Source organism: Hypanus sabinus, chromosome 21 (genome assembly GCF_030144855.1).
Source record: "Hypanus sabinus isolate sHypSab1 chromosome 21, sHypSab1.hap1, whole genome shotgun sequence".
In the NCBI taxonomy this organism is placed as follows: domain Eukaryota; kingdom Metazoa; phylum Chordata; class Chondrichthyes; order Myliobatiformes; family Dasyatidae; genus Hypanus; species Hypanus sabinus.
Window position 1 is genome coordinate 30,213,982 of NC_082726.1, and position 20,076 is coordinate 30,234,057.

The 20,076-nt window shown below is 43.7% G+C and overlaps 1 protein-coding gene across 5 annotated transcripts in view; it reads left to right on the forward strand.

Annotated features, from left to right (window-relative positions):
* The first annotated feature begins 15,095 nt into the window (after positions 1–15,095).
* The window catches only part of tbrg1 (transforming growth factor beta regulator 1), a 49,911-nt gene continuing 44,930 nt past the window's right edge, over positions 15,096–20,076 (forward strand). Inside the window, exons 1-2 of one of the 5 annotated variants that reach the window (XM_059946216.1) lie at positions 15,096–15,511; positions 18,356–18,522. Coding sequence is in view for 4 of the 5 variants with exons in the window: in XM_059946215.1 (XP_059802198.1) it covers positions 15,401–15,586; positions 18,356–18,522 (353 nt within the window). In the remaining variant the exon portion in view is untranslated. Of the gene's footprint in view, positions 15,587–18,355; positions 18,523–20,076 lie in introns of all 5 variants that reach the window. The other 4 variants (XM_059946215.1, XM_059946217.1, XM_059946219.1 and 1 more) reach the window with 4 other exon arrangements.

Consider the following 20,076-nt stretch of genomic DNA (forward strand, 5'->3'; position numbering starts at 1 on the left):
AATTTGCTGATTTGGTTTATCCAGATTGTTGCTGTAGATGCAAACAACATTGGACCCAGCATCAATCCCTGCGGATCTCCATTAGTACAAGCCTCCAGTCAGAAGGCTTCTCCCACGAAGCCAATGTCTAATTTACTACATTATTTGAATACCAAGTGACTGAACCTTCTTGACCAACTTCCCATGCAGGATCTTGTCAAATGTCTTGCTGAAGCCCATGTATACAACATCAACTGCCTTACTTTCATCAACTTTCCTGGTAACTTCCACGAAAAACTCTGGTTATACACAACCTGCAATGCACAAAGCCACTATCACTAATCAATCCCTGTCTATCCAATCATGGTTCCTTAGAATATCTTCCGATAACATTCCCACTGCTGATGTCAGGCTCACCAGCCTATAATTTCCTGGTTTATTCTTAGAGCCATTAAACAGCAGAATAACATTAGTTATCCTCTAATCCTCCGTTACCTCACCTGTCACTAAGGATGATTTAAAGATTTCTGCCATGACACCTGCAATTTCTACACATGCCTCCCACAGGGTTTGAGGGAACACCTTGTCAGGCCCTGGCAATTTGTCCACCCTGATCTGCCTCAAGACAGTAAATATCTCCTCCTTTGTAGTCTGTATAGTATCAATGATCTTCTTGCTGTGACCATCTCCTGAGTAAATATCAATGCAAAACTCCATTTAAGATCTCCCCCATCTCCTTTGGCTCCACACATAGATTGCCATTTTGATCTTACAGAGGTCCAATTTTGTCCCTTGCCTCCCTTTATTCTTAACACATTTATAGAAGCCCTTAGGATTCTCCTTCACCTTGTCTGCTACAGCAACCTCATCCTTTTAGCCACCCAGACTTCATTTTAAGTGTTCTCTTGCATTTCTTATATCCTCATGTATGTCATTTGTTCCTACCTGCTATGCACCCCTTTTATTTTCTTATCCAGGGCCTCAATATCTCTCGAAAACCAAGTTCCCTAAACCTATTGTCATTGATTTTTATTCTGACAGGCACATACAAGTTTTGTACTCCCGATGTTTTATTTTTGAAGGCCTCCCACTTACCAAGTAAACCTTTGCCAAAAAATGGCACTTGCCAGATCCTTTCTGATACCATCAAAATTGGCCTTTCTCCAATTTAGAATCTCAGCCTGCCAACTAAACCCATCTTTTTCCATATTCACTTTAATGGATCAATAGGTACAAAGTCTTCCCCTACACACCCTTCTGTCACCTGCCCTCTGCCATTCTCTAACAGATCAAGTATTGCACACTTTCTCATTGGGACTTCTATATACTGATTAAGGAAACTTACCTGAATACATGTGACAAACATTTAGTCCTTTTCCAGGGTGGAGACACAGTCAATACATGAAAAGTTAAAAGTCACCTACTATCATAACCTTATGTTTCTTGCAACAGGCTGCAATCTCTTTACAAGTTTGTTCTAAATCCTGCGGACTGTTGGGTAGTCTGTAATATAGCCCCATTAATGTGGTCATGCTTTCCTTATTCCTCAATTTCACCCATAAATCCTCAACTAGATGAGTTCTCCAGTCTGTCCTGGCTGAGTACTGTGTTACTTTTTCCCTACCACCCCTCTCCCTTTAATCCCTCCTGCTCTATCGTGTCTAAAACCGAACCCCAGAATATTGAGCTGCTGGTCTTGACCCTCCTTCAACTGTCTCCCTAATGGCGACAATATCATAATTCCATGTGTTGATCCATGCCCTGAGCTCATCTGCCTTTCCTACAATACTTCTTGTGTTTAAGTATATGCAGCTCAGAACATTAGCTCCACCATGCTCAACCTTTTGTTTCCTTACTTTGTCAGAGGCCTTAACAATATGTGCCTCCACAACCACTCTAGTATCTGTTCTGGCACTTTGGTTCTCACTCCTCTGCAACTTTAGTTTAAACCTCCTCATACAATACTGTACTAGCTCAATGATCTGAAAATCTCCCTCCTACACCAACTCCTTACCCTCATGTTGAACTGTGTGGTCTTCTTATTTACGGCCTGACTAACAGGTGGCATGGTTCACAATACTGAGATCAAAAACCTGGAGGTCCTGTCCTTAAACTTAGCACCCAAATCCCTGAACTAACTTTGCAGAACCTTACCCCCTTCCTACCTATGTTATGGCCATGACCTCTGGCTGCACATCTTCCCACTAAGAAACCCTGAAGTCTCGATCTGAGATGTCCCAGACCCTGGTTTCCATAAAGGCAACCTACCATCTGGGAATCTCATTCTCATCCACAGAACCTCCTTTCTGTTCCCATAGAACATTACAACACAGAGACATGCCTTTTGGCCCTTCTTGGTTGTGCTGAATCATTTTTTTTGCCTAGTCACACTGACCTGCACCTGGACCATATCCTTCCATACACCTCTCATCCATGTACCTGTCCAAGTTTTTCTTAAATGTTAAAAGTGAGCCCACATTTACTTCATCTGGCAGCTCATTCCACACTCCCACCACTCTCTGTGTGAAGAAGACCCTCCCCCCACATTCCCTTTAAACTTTTCCTTTTTCACCCTTAACCCATGTCCTCCGGTTTTTTTTTCTCTCCTAGCCTCAGTGGAAAAAGCCTGCTTGCATTCACTCTATCTATACCCATCATAATTTGATACACCTCTATCAGATCTCCCCTCATCCTTCTACGCTCCAGGGAATAAAGTCCTAACCTATTCAACCTTACTCTGTAACTCAGAAGTCCTCAGAAGTGGTTGTTTCTGAAGTCCCGGCAACATCCTTGTAAAATCCTTCCTGTAATTTGGTGATCAAAATGGCACGCAATACTCCAAAACTTGGCCTCACCAATGCCTTATAAAACCTCACCATAACATTCCAACTCTTATACTCAATACTTTGATTTATAAAGGCCAATGTACCAAAAGTTCTCTTTACAACCCTATCTACTGGTGATGCCACTTTTAGGGAATTTTGTATCTATATTCCCAGATCCCTCTGTTCTACTGCACTCCTCAGTGCCCTTGTATGTTCCACCGTGGTTTGACCTTCCAAAGTGCAATACCTCACACTTGTCTGTATTAAACTCCCATCTGCCATTTTTCTAGCTGGTCCAATTCGCTCTGCAAGCTTTGAAAACTTTCCTCACTGTCGACTACACCTCCAATCTTTGTATCATCAGCAATTTTGCTGGTCCAATTTACCATATTATCATCCAGATCATTGATATAGATGACAAATAACAATGGACCCAGCACTAATCCCTGTGGCACACCACTAGTCACAGTCCTCCACTCAGAGAAGCAATTCTCCACTACCATTCTCTGACTTCTCCCATTGAGTCAATATCGAATCCAATTTACTACCTCACCATGTATACCTAGCGACTGAATCTTCCTAATTAACCTCCCATGCGGGACCTTGTCAAAGGCCTTACTGAAGTCCATGTAGACAGCATCCACTGTCTTCCCCTCATCCACTTGTAACCTCCTCGAAAAACTCTAATATATTTGTTAGACATGAATTACCACGCACAAAGCCATGTTGACTCTCCCTAATAAGTCCCTGTCTATCTAAATACTTATAGATCCTATCTCTTAGTACTCCTTCCAATAATTTACCTACTACTGACGTCAAATTTACCAGCTTATAATTTCCAGGATTACTTTTAGAGCCTTTTTTAAACAACGGAACAACATGAGCTATCCTCCAATCCTCTGGCACCTCATCCGTAGATACCGACATTTTAAATATATCTGCCAGGGCCCCTGCAATTTCAACTCTAGTCTCCTTCAAGGTACGAGAGCATACCCTGTCAGATCATGGGGATTTATCTACTCTGATTTGCCTCATGATAGCAAGCACCTCCTCCTCTTCAATCTGTATAAGTTCTATGACCTCACTATTTGTTTGCCTTATTTCCATTGACTCCATGCCAGTTTCCTTCATAAATACAGACACAAAAAACCCATTTAAGATCTCCCCCATTTCTTTTAGTTCCATACATAACTGACCACTCTAATCTTCTAGAGGACCAATTTTATCCTTTTGCTCTTAATATACCTGTAGAAGCTCTTTGGATTATCCTTCACCTTGACTGCCAAAGCAACCTCATGTCTTCTTTTAGCCCTCCTGATTTCTTAAATTTTTTTTGCACTTTTGGTACTCTTCAAGCACCTTATTTGCTCCATTTCCTATACATGTCATATATCTATACATGACTAATCTATTGGAGTTTTTTGAGGATGTGATCAGGAAGTTAGACAGGGGAGATCCAGTGGATGTAGTTTACCTCGATTTTCAGAAGGCATTTGATAAGGTCCCACATAGGAGATTGGTGGGTAAAATCAAAGCTCATGGCATTGGGGGGAAGACATTGACATGGATAGAAAACTGGTTGGCAGATAGAAAGCAAAGGGTAGCGGTGAATGGGTGTTCCTCGGAATGGCAGGCAGTGACTAGTGGGGTACCACAGGGCTCGGTATTGGGACTACAGCTGTTTACGATTTACATCAACGATTTAGATGAAGGCATTGAGAATAACATCAGCAAATTTGCTGATGATTCTAAGCTGGGTGGCAGTGTGACGTGATGAGGATGTTAGGAGAATTCAGGGTGATTTGGATAGGCTGGGTGAGTGGGCAGATACTTGGCAGATGATGTTTAATGTGAATAAGTGTGAGGTTATTCACTTTGGGAGTAAGAACAGGAAGGCAGATTATTATCTGAACGGTGTAAAGTTAGGTAAGGGAGAAATACAAAGAGATCTAGGAGCCCTTGTTCATCAGTCACTGAAGGTGAATGAGCAAGTGCAGCAGGCAGTGAAGAAGGCTAATGGAATGTTGGCCTTTATTACAAAGGGAATTGAGTACAAGAGCAAGGAAGTCCTCTTGCATTTGTACAGAGCCCTGGTGAGACCACACCTGGAGTATTGTGTACAGTTTTGTTCTCCAGGGTTAAGGAAGGACATTCTGTCTGTAGAGGAAGTGCAGCATAGGTTCTCGAGGTTAATTCCTGGGATGTCCAGACTGTCTTACGCAGTGAGGCTAGAGAGACTGGGCTTGTACACGCTGGAATTAAGGAGATTGAGAGGGGATCTGATTGAAACATATGATTATTAAGGAATTGGTCAAGATAGAGGCAGGAAATAAGTTCCAGATGCTGGGAGAGTCCAGTACCAGAGGGCATGGTTTGAGAATAAGGGGTAGGTCATTTAGGACAGAGTTAAGAAAAAACTTCTTCTCCCAGAGAGTTGTGGGGGTCTGGAATGCACTGCCTCAGAAGGCAGTGGAGACCAATTCTCTGGATGCTTTCAAGAAGGAGCTAGATAGGTATCTTATGGATAGGGGAATCAAGGGATATGGGGACAAGGCAGCAACCAGGTATTGATAGTAGATGATCAGCCATGATCTCAAAACGGTGGTGCAGGCTCAAAGGGCTGAATGGTCTACTTCTGCACCTATTGTCTATTGTCTATCTCTCTTTTCTTCAGGAGCAGGGAGGTTCTACTGCAGTTGTACAAGGCCTTGGTGAGACCGCACCTAGAGTATTGTGTGCAGTTTTGGTCCCCTAATCTGAGGAAAGACATTCTTGCCATAGAGGGAGTACAGAGAAGGTTCACCAGATTGATCCCAGGGATGGCAGGACTTTCATATGAAAAAAGACTGGTTCGACTAGGCTTATACTCACTAGAATTTAGAAGATTGAGGGGGGATCTTATTGAAACGTATAAAATTCTAAAGGGATTGGACAGGCTAGATGCAGGAAGATTGTTTCCAATATTGGGGAAGTCCAGAACGAGGGGTCACAGTTTAAGGATAAAGGGGAAGCCTTTTAGGACCAAGATGAGGAAAAACTTCTTCACACAGAGAGTGGTGAATCTGTGGAATTCTCTGCCACAGGAAACAGTTGAGGCCGGTTCATTGGCTATAGTTAAGAGGAAGTTAGATATGGCACTTGTGGCTAAAGGGATCAGGGGGTATGGAGAGAAAGCAGGTACAGGGTTCTGAGTCGGATGATCAGCCATGATCATACTGAATGTTGGTGCAGGCTCGAAGGGGCGAATGGCCTACTCCTGCACCTATTTTCTATGTTTCTTTATCAGAGTTCCAATATCCTTTGAGAACCAAGGTTCCTTATTCTTATTCACTTTGCCTTTAATCCTGACAGGAACATACAAACTCTGCATTCTCAAAATTTCTCCTTTGAAGGCCTCCCACTTACCAATCACATCCTTGCCAGAGAACTATCTGTCCCAATCCATGCTTTTTAGATCCTTTCTCATTTCTTCAAATTTGGCCTTTTTCCAGTTTAGAACTTCAACCCGAGGACCGAATCTATCTTTATCCATGATCAAGTTGAAACTAATGGTGTTATGATCACTGGAACCAGTGTGTTCCCCTACATTGACTTCCGTCACTCGTCCTAACTCATTTCCTAATAGGAGATGTAATATTGCATCCTCTCTAGTCAGTACCTCTATATATTGATTTAGAACACTTTCCTGAACAGATTTTACGAATTCTAACCCATCTAGACCTTTAACAGTATGGGAGTCCCAATCACTATGTGGATAATTAAAATCTCCTACTATCACAACTTTATGTTTTCTGCAGTTGTCTGCTATCTCTTTGCAGATTTGCTCCTCCAATTCTCGCTGACTATTGGGTGGTCTATAATGCAACCACATTAATGTGGGTCATACCTTTCCTGTTTCTCAGCTCCACTCATATGACCTCAGTAGACAAGCCCTCTAATCTGTCCTGCCTGAGCACTGCTGTAACATTTTCCCTGACTAGCAATGCCAACTCCTGCACCCTTCATCCCTCTGCCTCTATCACGTCTGAAACATCAGAACCCTGGAACATTAAGCTGCCAGTCCTGCCCCTCCTGTAGTCAAGTTTCACTAATAGCTATAATGTTGTAATTCCATGTGTCAATCCACAACCTCAGCTCAACAGCTTTCCTCACAATACTCCTCGCATTGAAATAGACACATATCAGGAGATTATTACCACCACACACAACCCTTCTATTTGTGCCTTTGCATGAACTTCTAACATTAATTATTTTCACCCCCTGCTCCACTATCTGCTCTGGCACTCTGGTTCCAATCCCCCTGCAAATCTAATTTAAACCCTCCCCAATTGCACTAACAAACCTCCCTACAAGGATATTGGTTCCCCTGTAGTTCAGGTGTAACCCATCTGTCTTATACCGGTCCCACCTATGATCCTGAAATCTGAAACCCTGCCCCCACAGCAGTTCCTCAGCCACGTGTTCATCTGCCAGAGCATCCTATTCTTACCCTCACTAGTATGTGGCCCAGGTAGCAATCCTGAGATTACCACCCTCAAGGTCCTGCTTTTTAACTTCCTACCAAGCTCTGTATACTCACTCTTCAGGACCTCCTCACTCTTTCTTCCTACGTCGTTGGTACCGATGTGTACCATGACATCTGTCTGATCACCCTCCCACTTCAGAATGCTGTGCATGCGACCAGAGACATCTCTGACCCTGGCACCCGGGAGGCAACAAGCCATCTGGGAGTCTCTGCCACGACTACAGAACCTCCTCTAACTATCGAGTCCCCTATCACTACCGCTCTCCTCTTCCTTCTGCACTGCAGAACCAGACCCAGTGCCAGAGATTCGGCTGCCGCAGCTTGTCCCAAGCAAATCTTCCCTCCCCCCAACAGTATCCAAATCGGTATACTTGTTGAGGGGAATGGCCACAGGGGAACCCTGCTCTGCTTGCCCTTTCCCCTTCCCTTGCCTGATGGTAACCCAATTATCTGTGCCCTGCTCCTTTGGCATAGCTACCTCCCGGAAACTACTATCTATAAACTGCTCATTCTCCTGAATGATCTGCTATCAAATCCCCTATCACCATAGCTTGCCTCTTCTCCCCTCTTCCCTTCTGAGCCACCGAGCCAGACTCAGTGTCAGAGACCTGACCGCTGTTACTTTCTTAAACACCCTAGACTTTTTAATGTGGTTTCTGATGGTATGGCCTCCACAGAACCCTGATCTCAACACCATTGCCGGAAGAGACAAAAGCAAGTGAGGCAACTAAAGTCCACAGAAGAACTGTGGCAAGTTCTCCAAGATGCTTGAAACAACCTACTGACTGAATTTCTTATAAAACTGCATGACAGCATACCTAAAAGAATTAATGTAATTTTAAAGGCAAGGTGTGGTCTCATCAAATACTGATTTGATTTAGTGTTTTTTTTTCTTTGCTGTTTGCTGCGTTTCATAGTAATTGTTTATAGCTGGAAACTTTTCCTTTCAATATTTTTGTAAGCATCTTCACTTTACAGAATTTTTTTACGTATGCGTAAGACTTTTGTATATATTGTATTGAGTAAGTAGTATACATATTGATCGTATAAGCATACCTCTGGGAACAAGGTGCAAAACATAATACAAATTTCACAAATAGCACATAACTAATATTAACAGATAAAAATTTGTTCCGTAGATGTACGAGTTGATATAAAGTTAGCCAAATATACAACATATAGCTAAATATACAACTGTATAATGCTCGTGGCACTGTCATAAATAATGTGTGCTGGGTGGTAGCAGGGTGTTCAGAAGATTGCTAGTTTGCCTGATAACAATACTCCTTTGGGCGGTCTTTTGGTGCAAAGATGACTTGCTTTTTCTTTAGTTCTATGGATGAAATCTATGTGAGGCCAGAGGTGCTTGACAGAGTGGTCGGGTCATTTCCAACTGATGCTCTCTTTCTGCCATTAACTGAGCATATCTGTGTACTCTGAATGCATGTACACAAGGTTTCCAGTGCCATCTGAATGCCGCTTTCCTACTTTGGTTATGGCCAGGGATCCTCAGGAGTTAATGGTAGGGTTATGCTTTCTCAAGGAGGCTTTGGAAAATTTTTCAAATCTTTCCTGTCAATGAAAATATATTTTGCCATTTCTAAGAGCTCAGAGTAAAATATCTGTTTTGGGAGTGGGGTCAAGCATAGAATCAATCTAGCTTTCCCGATGGAACCAGCTAAGTATAATTAGGGTCCTCTGCCCATGCTTCTGAAGTTACCTATCAGATTTGTCTCCTTTCTTGAAGATGGGCATGATGAAGGCATATATAAGGTACTTGGAATGACGCCCCTCTTCTCAGATATAGGATAGTGAATTTGTAACTGAGGTCCCTCTTCACAACACTTCAGAATTTTATCAGGGATATTTTCTGCTCCTGAGCCTTATTTAATGGGCAGTGACCAACACTGTCTTTGTTAAGTTTGTAAAGAGATTCTGCAGGTGCTGGAAACCCAGAGGACCAAGCACAAAATGCTGGAGGAACTCAGGGGGTCAGGCAGCATCTATAAACATTACTCTCTATAGACACTGCCTAATTTACTAAATACCTCCAGTATTTTGAGTTTGATGTTGTTCATTTGTTGTCAGTGAGATGGGCTCTTGGGTGTTTGGGCAAAAACTGCATGTGCTGAAGATTCTGTATGTGTGAAGGTTTCATTGAGTATTGAGCCTTTTGTTTACCCCCTATCTGCTCTTTAAGTCACAAGTTATTTCTTGGATGTAAACCTTCTAGTTGTTTTAGAGATGTTTCTTTTTCCTTGAGATGTAGTGGAGCATGGAAAATGCCTGAAGAAGTGTTTTAGACAATAATCAATGCAAGGGTCATTGGTACATGTCATAGCATGGGTAATAGGATATCATTATGATTCCTTACCCAATTGGTACCAATGCCTTGAGTTGGGTCTTCACCTTGAGATCTTGTGCGGGTATCTGTTTTGTCAAGACTTGTACTGCAAGCGTGTTGTCAGAATTCTGTTGAGAGTTCCCCTTCCTTGCTGATCATGCCTTGATGGAGAACAGTATCTTGTTTAAACCTCAGTAGTGAAATTGTCCAGAGGATTGATTTGATTACCTATGTTCTATGATTACCTCTAGAATGAGGCCAAGGATTCTTCAAGCCTGTCAAGTTCTCTTTGGCTAAATCTATATCTTCCAAGGGTAAGGTATAAGGACTACTGATGACTGAGGAATGCCAGCTCTTGTATTAGTGTGAGGGTCATGAGATATTCACTTTACCCCAAAGGAGTGATGCTGAGACCATGAACTAGCTCACTCTGTCATCAAAACTTGCCCCATCAAGATAGAGTTCCAGAAAGTGTGCCCACTACATTTTTATTTAATCAGATGAGGTTTAACATCACTGGCATATGTTGTGAAATTAGTTGTTTGTGGCAGCAGAACAGTGTCATACATAAAAAGCTATAAATTACAATAAGTATATACATATAAAAGTTACATTAGATAAGTAGTGCAAAGAGAGAGAGAGAAAACTGAGGTGGTGTTCATGGTCTGCTCAGACATCCGATGGCAGAAGGAAAGAAGCTGTTCCTGAAACATTGAGCATGTGTCTCCAGGCTCCTGTACCTCCCCTTAATATTAACAATGAGAAGACAGCATTTCCTGGGTGATAGGGGACCTTAATGATGGATGCCACATTTTTGAGGCTTCACCTTTTGAAGATATCCTCGATGTTGGGGAGGCTAGTGCCCATGATGGAGCTGGCTGAGTTTACAACCTTCTGCAGCTTTCTTCCAATCTAGTGTAGTAACCCCTCCGTACCAGTCGAACATGTAACCAGTTAAAATATTATCCACAGGAGGTGTAGAAATTTCCAAGTGTCTTTGAGGAGTGACACACCAGTTTTCCTCAAACTCCCAATGAAATATAGCCATTGTTGTGCCTTATTTGTAATTGCAACAATATGTTGACACCCAGGAACTTGAAACTGTTCACGTTTTCCACCTCTGATTCCTTGATGAGGACTGGTGTGTGTTCCCTTAACTTCCCCTTCCTGAAGTCCACAATCAATTCCTTGGTCTTACTGATGTTGAGTGCAAAGTTGTTGTTGCAACACCACTCAACTAGCTGATCTATCTTGCTCCTGTAATCATCTGAAGTTCTTCCAACTATAATCGTATCATTGGCAAATTTATAGACGCCATTTATGCTGTGCCATGTCACACAGTTGTGGATGTAGAAAGAGTAGAGCAGTGGGTGAAGCATGAATCCTTGAGCTGCGCCAGTGTTGTCAGCAAGGAGGAGATGTGACTTCCAATCCACACTGTGGTCTCTCAGTGAGTAGGTGAAGGATCCAGTTGCAGCGGGAGGTACACAAGCTAAGTTTTGGAGCTTGTTGATTAGAAATGAGCTGTTGTCAATAAACAACAGCCTGATATAGGTATTACTAATGTTTTGGTGATCTGAGGCTGAGAGGAGAGCCTGTGGGGATTGTAAGCTGGCCGTCTCCTGCCCATCATGTCACATCCATGTCTAGTTCACAGCCTCTTCCACTATTCCCTTCACCTCTGTTACCTTTGATCTTCCACATCCCTGAATCTCTCCATGAGTGTTCAACCACTCTCTGTTTTAGATTAGCTGCCAGATGTTAAGTTCTGGAAGCGAAACTTTCCCAAGGGGTTGTCCAAAATGGTCTGTTGACATTTGTCCTATGTGTATATACAGAGTAACATGGCAACAAGGACCATCTTGCTGGCCCAAAGTATCTGGGATTTAAGTGTCACTATTGCTTGTAGGATTGGCCCTGGAAGGCTGCCCCAGGATGCCTTGAAAGTTTTGCCTGTCCCCAGTTATAGAGAACACAGAACATTACAGCACAGGCTTTTCGGCCCACGGTAAGATCAATATAACACACACACACATATATATATTTAAGAATTTTGCACAGAACTGTATTTATAATTTAAAAACATTAAACATTCTGCAGTCTCCAGAGAGACATGTAGACTGGATGGAGAAGCAAGTAGAACCAGTAGAACAAACAGTTCCCAAACAATCAGTAAGTTCAGGACAATGAAAACATGCCCTGGATTTGCTTCCATCTCAATGGGGAGATGCTAGTAAATCCATTCTTAAATCCAGTATTTACCAGCAAAATCAGCCATTGACAATGAAGAAGTTGCAGGAACTCTGAAATTGAAATGACGATAGTTGGTAATACTATAGTAGGCACTCAGCTGTAGAAAGAGAGAGAGAGAGAGAGAGAGAGAGAGAGAGCAATTTTGTTTCAGGTTCAGAACCTTTCCTTTGTCAGCATTCTCTGTTTCTAATTTAAGCCACTGTCATTCACAAGCGGCAAAGGACAGCAGAGTTATGCAGAAGGTAGAGTTCAACAACCCACGTTCAGCAAAGACCGCCAGTGCTAACCACGTGAGGACCATGTTCTCCGTGTGTCTCTGTGGGTTTCCCCTGGGTGCTCCAGCTCCTCCCACTTTCCAAAAAAAAACATGCTGTTGGGTAGGTTGTCTGCTGTAATTACTCCATACATATGGTGGTGGAAGAAATAATGGAGGATTGGTGGGCATGTGAGAGAGAAAAAGTTACTGGGAAATAAATGGAGAATGTTTGCTCTGTGCTGGTAAGGCTTTGAAGGGCCAAATGGTTGCATTCCATGTCATAAGATGAAAACAGAGACTCAAGATACTGCAGATGCTGGCATCTGAATCAACACAAGGCACTGGAGGAACTCAATGAGACAAGCAGTATCACTGGAGGAAGATGCACAATTGTCATTTTGAGCCAAGAACTTTCATTTGGACTGACTTGATATGAAAGTTTCCCCAACAGGTACTAATTCCTGCAGGTTGGTAACTCAGGGGATAGACATGAGAACTCAGTGTAAATGATAAAGGGTGTATGGGGTGTCTAGGGAGGGGTTGCACCTCTGATGAGGGGGCCTGCCGTGCCCTGTTCAGGGCAGCTCATCCACCTTTGGTCCCCACCTGGCGCTCAGCTTTCACCTGTAGCTCCAAGTAGCTGTAACACGTGCAGCCGCCACACCCCGGTAAACCATCTCAGCAGATGGGCCAAACCAGGAGAGGGTAGCCGTTGGGTCTTCAACCCTCAGTGAGGTAGGGTATCTGTCTATCCCAGCGTGTGAAGTCTGGCCCTGGCAGATTGAGCGGAGGAGACCGATCAATGGTCCAACGGTCAAGAAGGCAAGCCAGCAGGCGTTGTGGAGTGCTAAGAGCACAACAAGACACTTGGATGTCCTGGTCATCCACTGCAGCAGGAGAGGTCTCCAGCCATAACATTTGTCCGTGCCACTGGATCAAGGTCTCTTCTGCTGAGAGAGTGGGATTGTCCCTGTGCAACGGCTGTTCCACTTAAAATTCCATCACGCACAGGTTTCTGAAAATTGAGCTGCAGTGTGGAACAGGCCCTTTGAGCTGCCCAGCAACCCCGATTTTAACCCTAGACTAACCACGGGCCAATTAACTTATCAACCTATTAACATCTTTGGATTGTGGGAGGAAACCCACACGGTCACAGGGATAAAGTACAAACACCTTACAGAGTGGCGGGAACGTGAGACGTTAACTTTTCTCACCACAGATCCTGCCAGACCTGCTGAGCGTTTCCACCATTTTCTATTTTTATTAAAAACACTATGCAGTATGTATTTTCAACTACTTCATCTTCCTCTGAGGTTCTTTGTCTTTAACCCCTCAAAATATTTTTCCATTTAACCCATATTTCTTGTGCCTTCCCAAATGCATTACTGTACATTCAACTGCCATTTCCACTCCATAGACCGGAACATCCACAACCTTCTGCTGTTTAAAGCCTTCCTTTTCACTGTTAGTACCCGGACGAATTTAGAATTGTATATCAGCTTCTTCATCGTGCTCTTGGAAAGCAGGATACCATGATGAAGCCTCAGCTCACCCGTATCCAGTTTCTGAACCCCTGTCCACCAAGCTACTGGAGTTGGAGGGGCAGTGACAATTGTGAATGCCTTGAAGTAGTGGTCGCCAACCCATCAATTGTAATTGACTGGTTGATCTTTGAGACTTTCCCAGTAGATCCCGAAAAAAATTGAAAAATAAATACACAAATACTGTTCAGAGATTGTTTCCGGGTTGCGGGGTTTTAGTTCCGTTCTTTCTGCCCAGTGTGCATGCATGTAGCTCCCCCACTACGCGCTGGTCCTCAACCACCAGGCCGCAAGGAAACAATACGAGTCAGCTGCACCTTTCCTCATTCTCTGTCATGCCCACTGTTGAACTTGAATACATGCGAGGTCATTACCTAAGCGTGCCAGGAGTCACTGGTTGGCCTCGGGTAACCGGCGCTTTGTGTGGCTGGCGAGAAGTGCCGTTGCTACCGGCTTGGAGCGTGGACAGATGGGCATCGCCTCTAAACCTGTTCAGCACACCAAATGTTGGTGGGGAACCTGGTGCTAAAATATTCACAGATGACCTAATTCGGGCTCAGGGTTTCGTAAGCAGCAGAGCAGCTACCTCGCTACGATCTACTGAGCCAAACTTTAGTTGGCCGATAGATGGTACAAGGTGGGCGGGTGCATCCTGTCACACTCCTCGCTCAGTCGGTCGGTCACTGTCTCCGAAATGCGACCGTCGCGGCCCTGGTACAGGAACAGACGCACCTGGCCAAAGTGGCCGGTGGGAGGGTGGAGCTCAAGACCAGAGGCTGTCTAATGAGGCAATGAAGCCCTCAGAACTGTTTCAGCACTGATGCACCATCAATAACTCACACTGAGACGTAAGGTGAGATATCGGCTTTTATTGACTGGAAGAAGGAACCAGGAGTGAGTGTCCATCATACTATGAGCTGGAGACTGAGGCCGAGCGTCAGGCCTCAGATCGCCTTTATACAGGGGCCTGTGGGAGGAGCCACAGGAGCAGTCAGCAGGGGCGTGTCCAGACAGGCACATAGTTCACCACAAGCACCCTGCACTTAAAATACAAACCCACTGAGTTTTTTTCCAGCGTTAAAGCCGTGAGCAAGTGGGACAGAAGCTAAGTGCTGAGAGCCACGTAAACTAAATTGCGGAATAGACTGGCCATAAGGAACCTGCTTCAAGTATCGCTGTATTCCGGTCCCCCACCCCCCGTTGGCCGGTCCACAAGAATATCGTCAATAGTAAACCGGACGGCAGTGCAAAAATATGATGGTGACCCCTGGTGTTCATACATTATTTCTACTTCCGGGTTGCAGGGTTTTACTTCTGGCCTTTTCTGCTCCGGTGTGCATGTGTGTAATCGATTTGGAGTCGATCTTGCCTTTCAGTAAGGCCGAGGCAGGGGATCATGGGCTTAAAAAAGTTGGTGACCACTACCTTAAAGGAAGGATAAAAATGGAGTCCTGAGCTCTGCCGGAACTATCCGAGCGTTAGCGGAGGGACCCGAGCTCTGCCGGAACTATCCGAGCGTTAGCGGAGGGACCCGAGCTCTGCCGGAACTATCCGAGCGTTAGCGGAGGGACCCGAGCTCTTGCCGGAACTCCCGAGCACTGGCGGAGGGATCCGAGCCCCGCCGAGAGCTACCTGACCGCTTGAGAACCGTTGGGCGGCCTGTTGCTCCACTCTGTTATGGAGTCTCACAGTTTGGAGACTGAAGGGGAGATCCTCCACAAGTCGCCAATGATCCACGGGAAGGAGCAGCTCCGACATGGACACAAACCCGCCGTCCTGCTGCCCGTGGTGAGTGTCCTTGCGGGGCCCAGGGCTTTTTCCGCAGCAGCAGCAACAGCAGCAGCTCGCCTCTCCAGGACTCAGGTTAGGACTGGAGCTGGATCTTGCGGCAGCTTGGAGGGCGGTGACGGTGCGATTGGGGTCTTTCCCCCTAAACCACTGCTTCCCCTTCCACCGGCCGACCCATCCCCTGCCGCCCGTCCTTTCGTAGTGCTTTTATAACGTGGTTGGCAAGGGATTTACACCCAGCGAGTGAGGGTACAATAGTTACTCGTCTACACTGTATGTCTCATGTAAGTGTACCTGCGGCTATTCCCTTATGGTAGTGTGGGAGGTGGTGTTAGAGGAGTCGGCTAACAACTGCTGAACGTTTTGTGGATGGTTAATCAGAGACCTGCTCTTGTCGCCACTGTATCTGTGTGGCTGGTTCAGTTGAGTTTCTGGTCAGTATAACCTTTTAGATGATGATGAGGAACTTAGTTATGGTAAGTCACGGATAGGTAACCATAACCATATAACAATCACAGCACGAAAACAGGCCATCTCGGCCCTCCTAGTCCGTGCCGAACCCTTAATCTCACCTAGTCCCACCTACCCGCACTCAGCCCATAACCCTCCACTCCTTTCCTGTCCATATACCTATCCAATTTTACCTTAAATGACATAACTGAACTGGCCTCTACTACTTCTACAGGAAGCTCATTCCACACAGCTATCACTCTTTGAGTAAAGAAATACCCCCTCGTGTTTCCCTTAAACTTCTGCCCCCTAACTCTCAAATCATGTCCTCTAGTTTGAATAAGGTAGACTTTATTTTGTTGGCGGCGGTTGTCACTTGTATTTCTGTAATATAAATAGTACTTGCGACTTATCAGCCCATGCCTGAATATTGTTTTAGTCTTACTGGATACAGATCTGGAATGCTTCAGTTTTTGAGTTGCAAAAGAATTGGTTAACTTGTGCTGGAAGGTATGTCATTGATGAAAGAACTGAAATGGCAAGGCGTAGTGCACGTGAAGAGCTTTTGTAGTGATGTTCTCAGTCTAGATGATTCAACAAGAACCACAACTATCTTACTTTTTGTTAGGTGTAACATCAGAGTGTTTTCACCCTGATGTCCATTTGACTTCAGTTTTAACTTTTTTTTGCAAACAGAACATATCTGGGCAATTTTGTGGTAGCTGGATAGAGGTTGGTGATGTAACAATACTGGAACAGCTTTTCTAGATGTGTGGCATATGCCAGATTACACCTTTCCCCTCTTATCAACAGAATTAGATTTGTCCTGTAGTTTTGTGTGCTGTTGGGTCGATGCCAGTTAGCTGTTGTACTGGAAGATGTGGCTGCAGTGTATGTCTTTAACCCTACAGCAAGGATTTTATGGCCTTTTGCTGTATCCAGTGCTTTCAGCTGATATTGCTGAAGTAAACTGTATAGGCTCAAGGCAGATTTCTGTGAATCAGGCATCTCAGGAGGAAGCTGAGGTGAATTTTATCTGGTGAACATGGATACAGGTGCTTCAGCCTGGTCCTTTCCACTCCTGTTAATTCTTTTTGTTATTGAGCGTGGGATGGTTTCAGATTGGCTCCTGCCCATTAACCATTTAATTGCCTATCACCATTCAGGGTACTGTTGTAGGACAGGAGGCCTGTGATATGATCCTTCCATTGTGAAGTGACCTGGCCCTTTCTATTGCGTAAAGATGAGAAAATCATGCTGCTTTAGTTGTTTAGTCTGATGGGGTTGGTTTTTAATCTATGTGTTCTTGCAATAGTGAAAATATCTAGAAGCCAGGTTTGTAGTCATTAGCAAGTTCATTTGGGGACTTAAGGGGAAATTTCATTCTTTGGAAATAATTACGATAAGGAAAATTGTTGCCGTGTAGAGTCGCTGAGATAAATAACGTAGATGTGCATTTAAGAAGATTTTGTAAGAGCGGGAGGAACATTGTGTGGTGTGAATGCTGTTAGAAAATTGGCTTATTTTATTTTATCTTTGCCTTTGTAGGATTTTAACGTTCAGATGTAACAGTAGTTACGGCACAGCTGAAGGATGGGAGTGCAGTTCTGGTCACCACAGTGTAGAAATGATATGAGAACATTATAAAAGATGCAGAACAGAGTCATAGGATATTTTCTGGGCTGGAATGTTTCTGTTATTGGGATTGTATTAGCTGGGTTTATTTCTTTGAACCAGAGGCTGGGATCTGAAAGATATATGTAAGTTTATGGTGAGTGAAGATCAGGTAGATTGTGAAGAATCCTTTCCCCATAGTTATATGTTACAGAGGAAATACGTTTAAAGTAAGGGGTAGGAGAGTGGGTATAAGGAGGAATACCTTTCACCTGGGATGTTGTGCAAATCTGGAATGTGCTGCCTGAAAAAATGATAGAGGTTAATACTCGCAGCATTGAAGAAGTATACAGATGAATACTTGAAGTACCATGATATAGAAGCTGATGGGCCAGATGGGAGAAAATGAGATTAGTACAAAAAGGTATTTGATGGCTGGCATGATCATGGTGGGTTAAAGGGGTTTTTCCATGCTCTGTGACCCTGACTCAAATCCATTTCCAATTTCTCTGCACAATTTACCAGTCATGCTTGGTGTGGGCTAAAAGTAGACATTTCATTTGCTTGTCATGAACTTGCCTTTAAATAGTTTTAGCAGAAGCTTTTGGAAAATTAACTCTTGGTTTGTAACTAAGTTGATTTTTTTTTTTGCTAATTATTAATAGGAAGGCCAATAAGGAACACCCTTTTGTTAAATCCAGAGCAATATTAAGTGTTGCCTGCTTAATAAGTGGAATCATTTTGAATTAATGAGAGTTACATTTTTTTTCCTTTGAATAGTCCACAAGCAATCATTCTCCAGAGACGTCTCTTTCTCCAATAGACACCATGAATTCTCTTTCCAATTTTGAATCGGAAATGGATCATGATGGACAAGGGAATTATTCTCTTTTCCCAGCCCTCGATAATGTGACCATCTTGCCTGCAAACAGTGAAGCACTAGAAGCGTAAGTTTTGTTGTCAGTGATTTCATTTTAATGGTGGTTGTAGGAATTTTTTTTAACCACAAACTGTCTCTTATTGGGAATTCTGAATACAATTTTTCATGCTTACTAACCACCCCTTTCTCTCATCTTTTGATGGGGTATTCTGGTCAATGCTTAACCTTAAGTCAGCATCATTTCACAGGGAATTGTTTGCAGGATTCTCTGTGTCCTAAGCTGCAATTACATTTACCTGCAATCAATTCCTGATGACACTTCAAGATTGCTTCATTACCAGTGACACATTTTTGGGGCATTCTGAGTACTTTTATTTCAAATGTTTGCTGATTTTTTTCCCCTTTCAGCTCTAATCAGCTGAGCACCAATATCCTGTAATATTAGGCACATTAAAAAGCAAAACATTTGAAAACCTAAAAGACATTTAAGACCTGCTGTTTCCCTAAAAAGGATTCTTTTGCCGTTGGTGCGCAAGCAGTCTCCCTGTTTAGAAATGGGCATAATCCATCCCTATCTGATGCTGCCTCACACAGGGAACAGGTCGATTTCTCATGAAATGCAGTTCAGACTTTGCCAGAAAATGTTGGAACATTATGTCATATCCAGTGTACATTACCTTGGAATTTGTGAGCTGAGTCATACTTTGAGAAAGAGCAGGAACGCTGATGGAAGAACATTGGACGTATGAGGGGAAGATGTCTTGGAATTTCGCAAAGTTAAGACTGAAGCCTTTGGTTGGGTTGAATAAGCAGTAATGTGGAATGCAAAGACCTTGGGATTGATGGGTGTTTAGAAAGGTGTGAGATCCAGACTGAGTGTGCTAACTAGTGGAATTTTAAACATTATCTACAGGAAGAATATACATAAGGCTGAAAGAGTGCAGAGAAAATTTACAAGGATGTTTCCAGGACTTGAGGACCTGAGTTATTAGGAAAGGTTGATTATGTTAAGGCTTTATTCCCTAGGATGTAGAAGGTTGAGGGGAGATTTGATAGAGGTGTACAGAATTTTGAGAGGTATAGCTAGGGTAAATGCAAGCAGGCCTTTTTCACTGAGGTTTGTGCGGCTACAATTAGAGGTCATGGGTTAAGGGTGAAAAGTGGAATGTTTAAGGAAACATTTGGGGAATTGTCTTCACTCAGGTAGTGAGAGTATGGAATGAGCTGTCAGCGCAAGTGGACGCAGGTTCAGTTTCAACAGTTAAGAGAAATTTGGATAGGTACGTGGATGGGAGGGGTATAGAGGACAATGGTCTGGGTGCCGCTCGATGAGACTAAACAGATTAACTGTTTGGCCCAGACAAGGTGAGCCATAGGGGCTGTTTTTGTGCTGTAGTATTCTTTGACGAGATTCTGAAGATGTTGGAAATCTTGAGCAATGTGTACAAAATATTGGAGGAAGCTAGCATGTCAGGCAGCAATTATGGAGTGGAGTAAAGAGACAATGAGACAATGCTGAGACCCTTCAAAACATTGACTGTATGTTCCCCTCCAGAGATACTGCCTGACTTGCTAAGTTCCTCCAGCATTTGGTGCATGTTGAAACTGATGGAATCTGCCT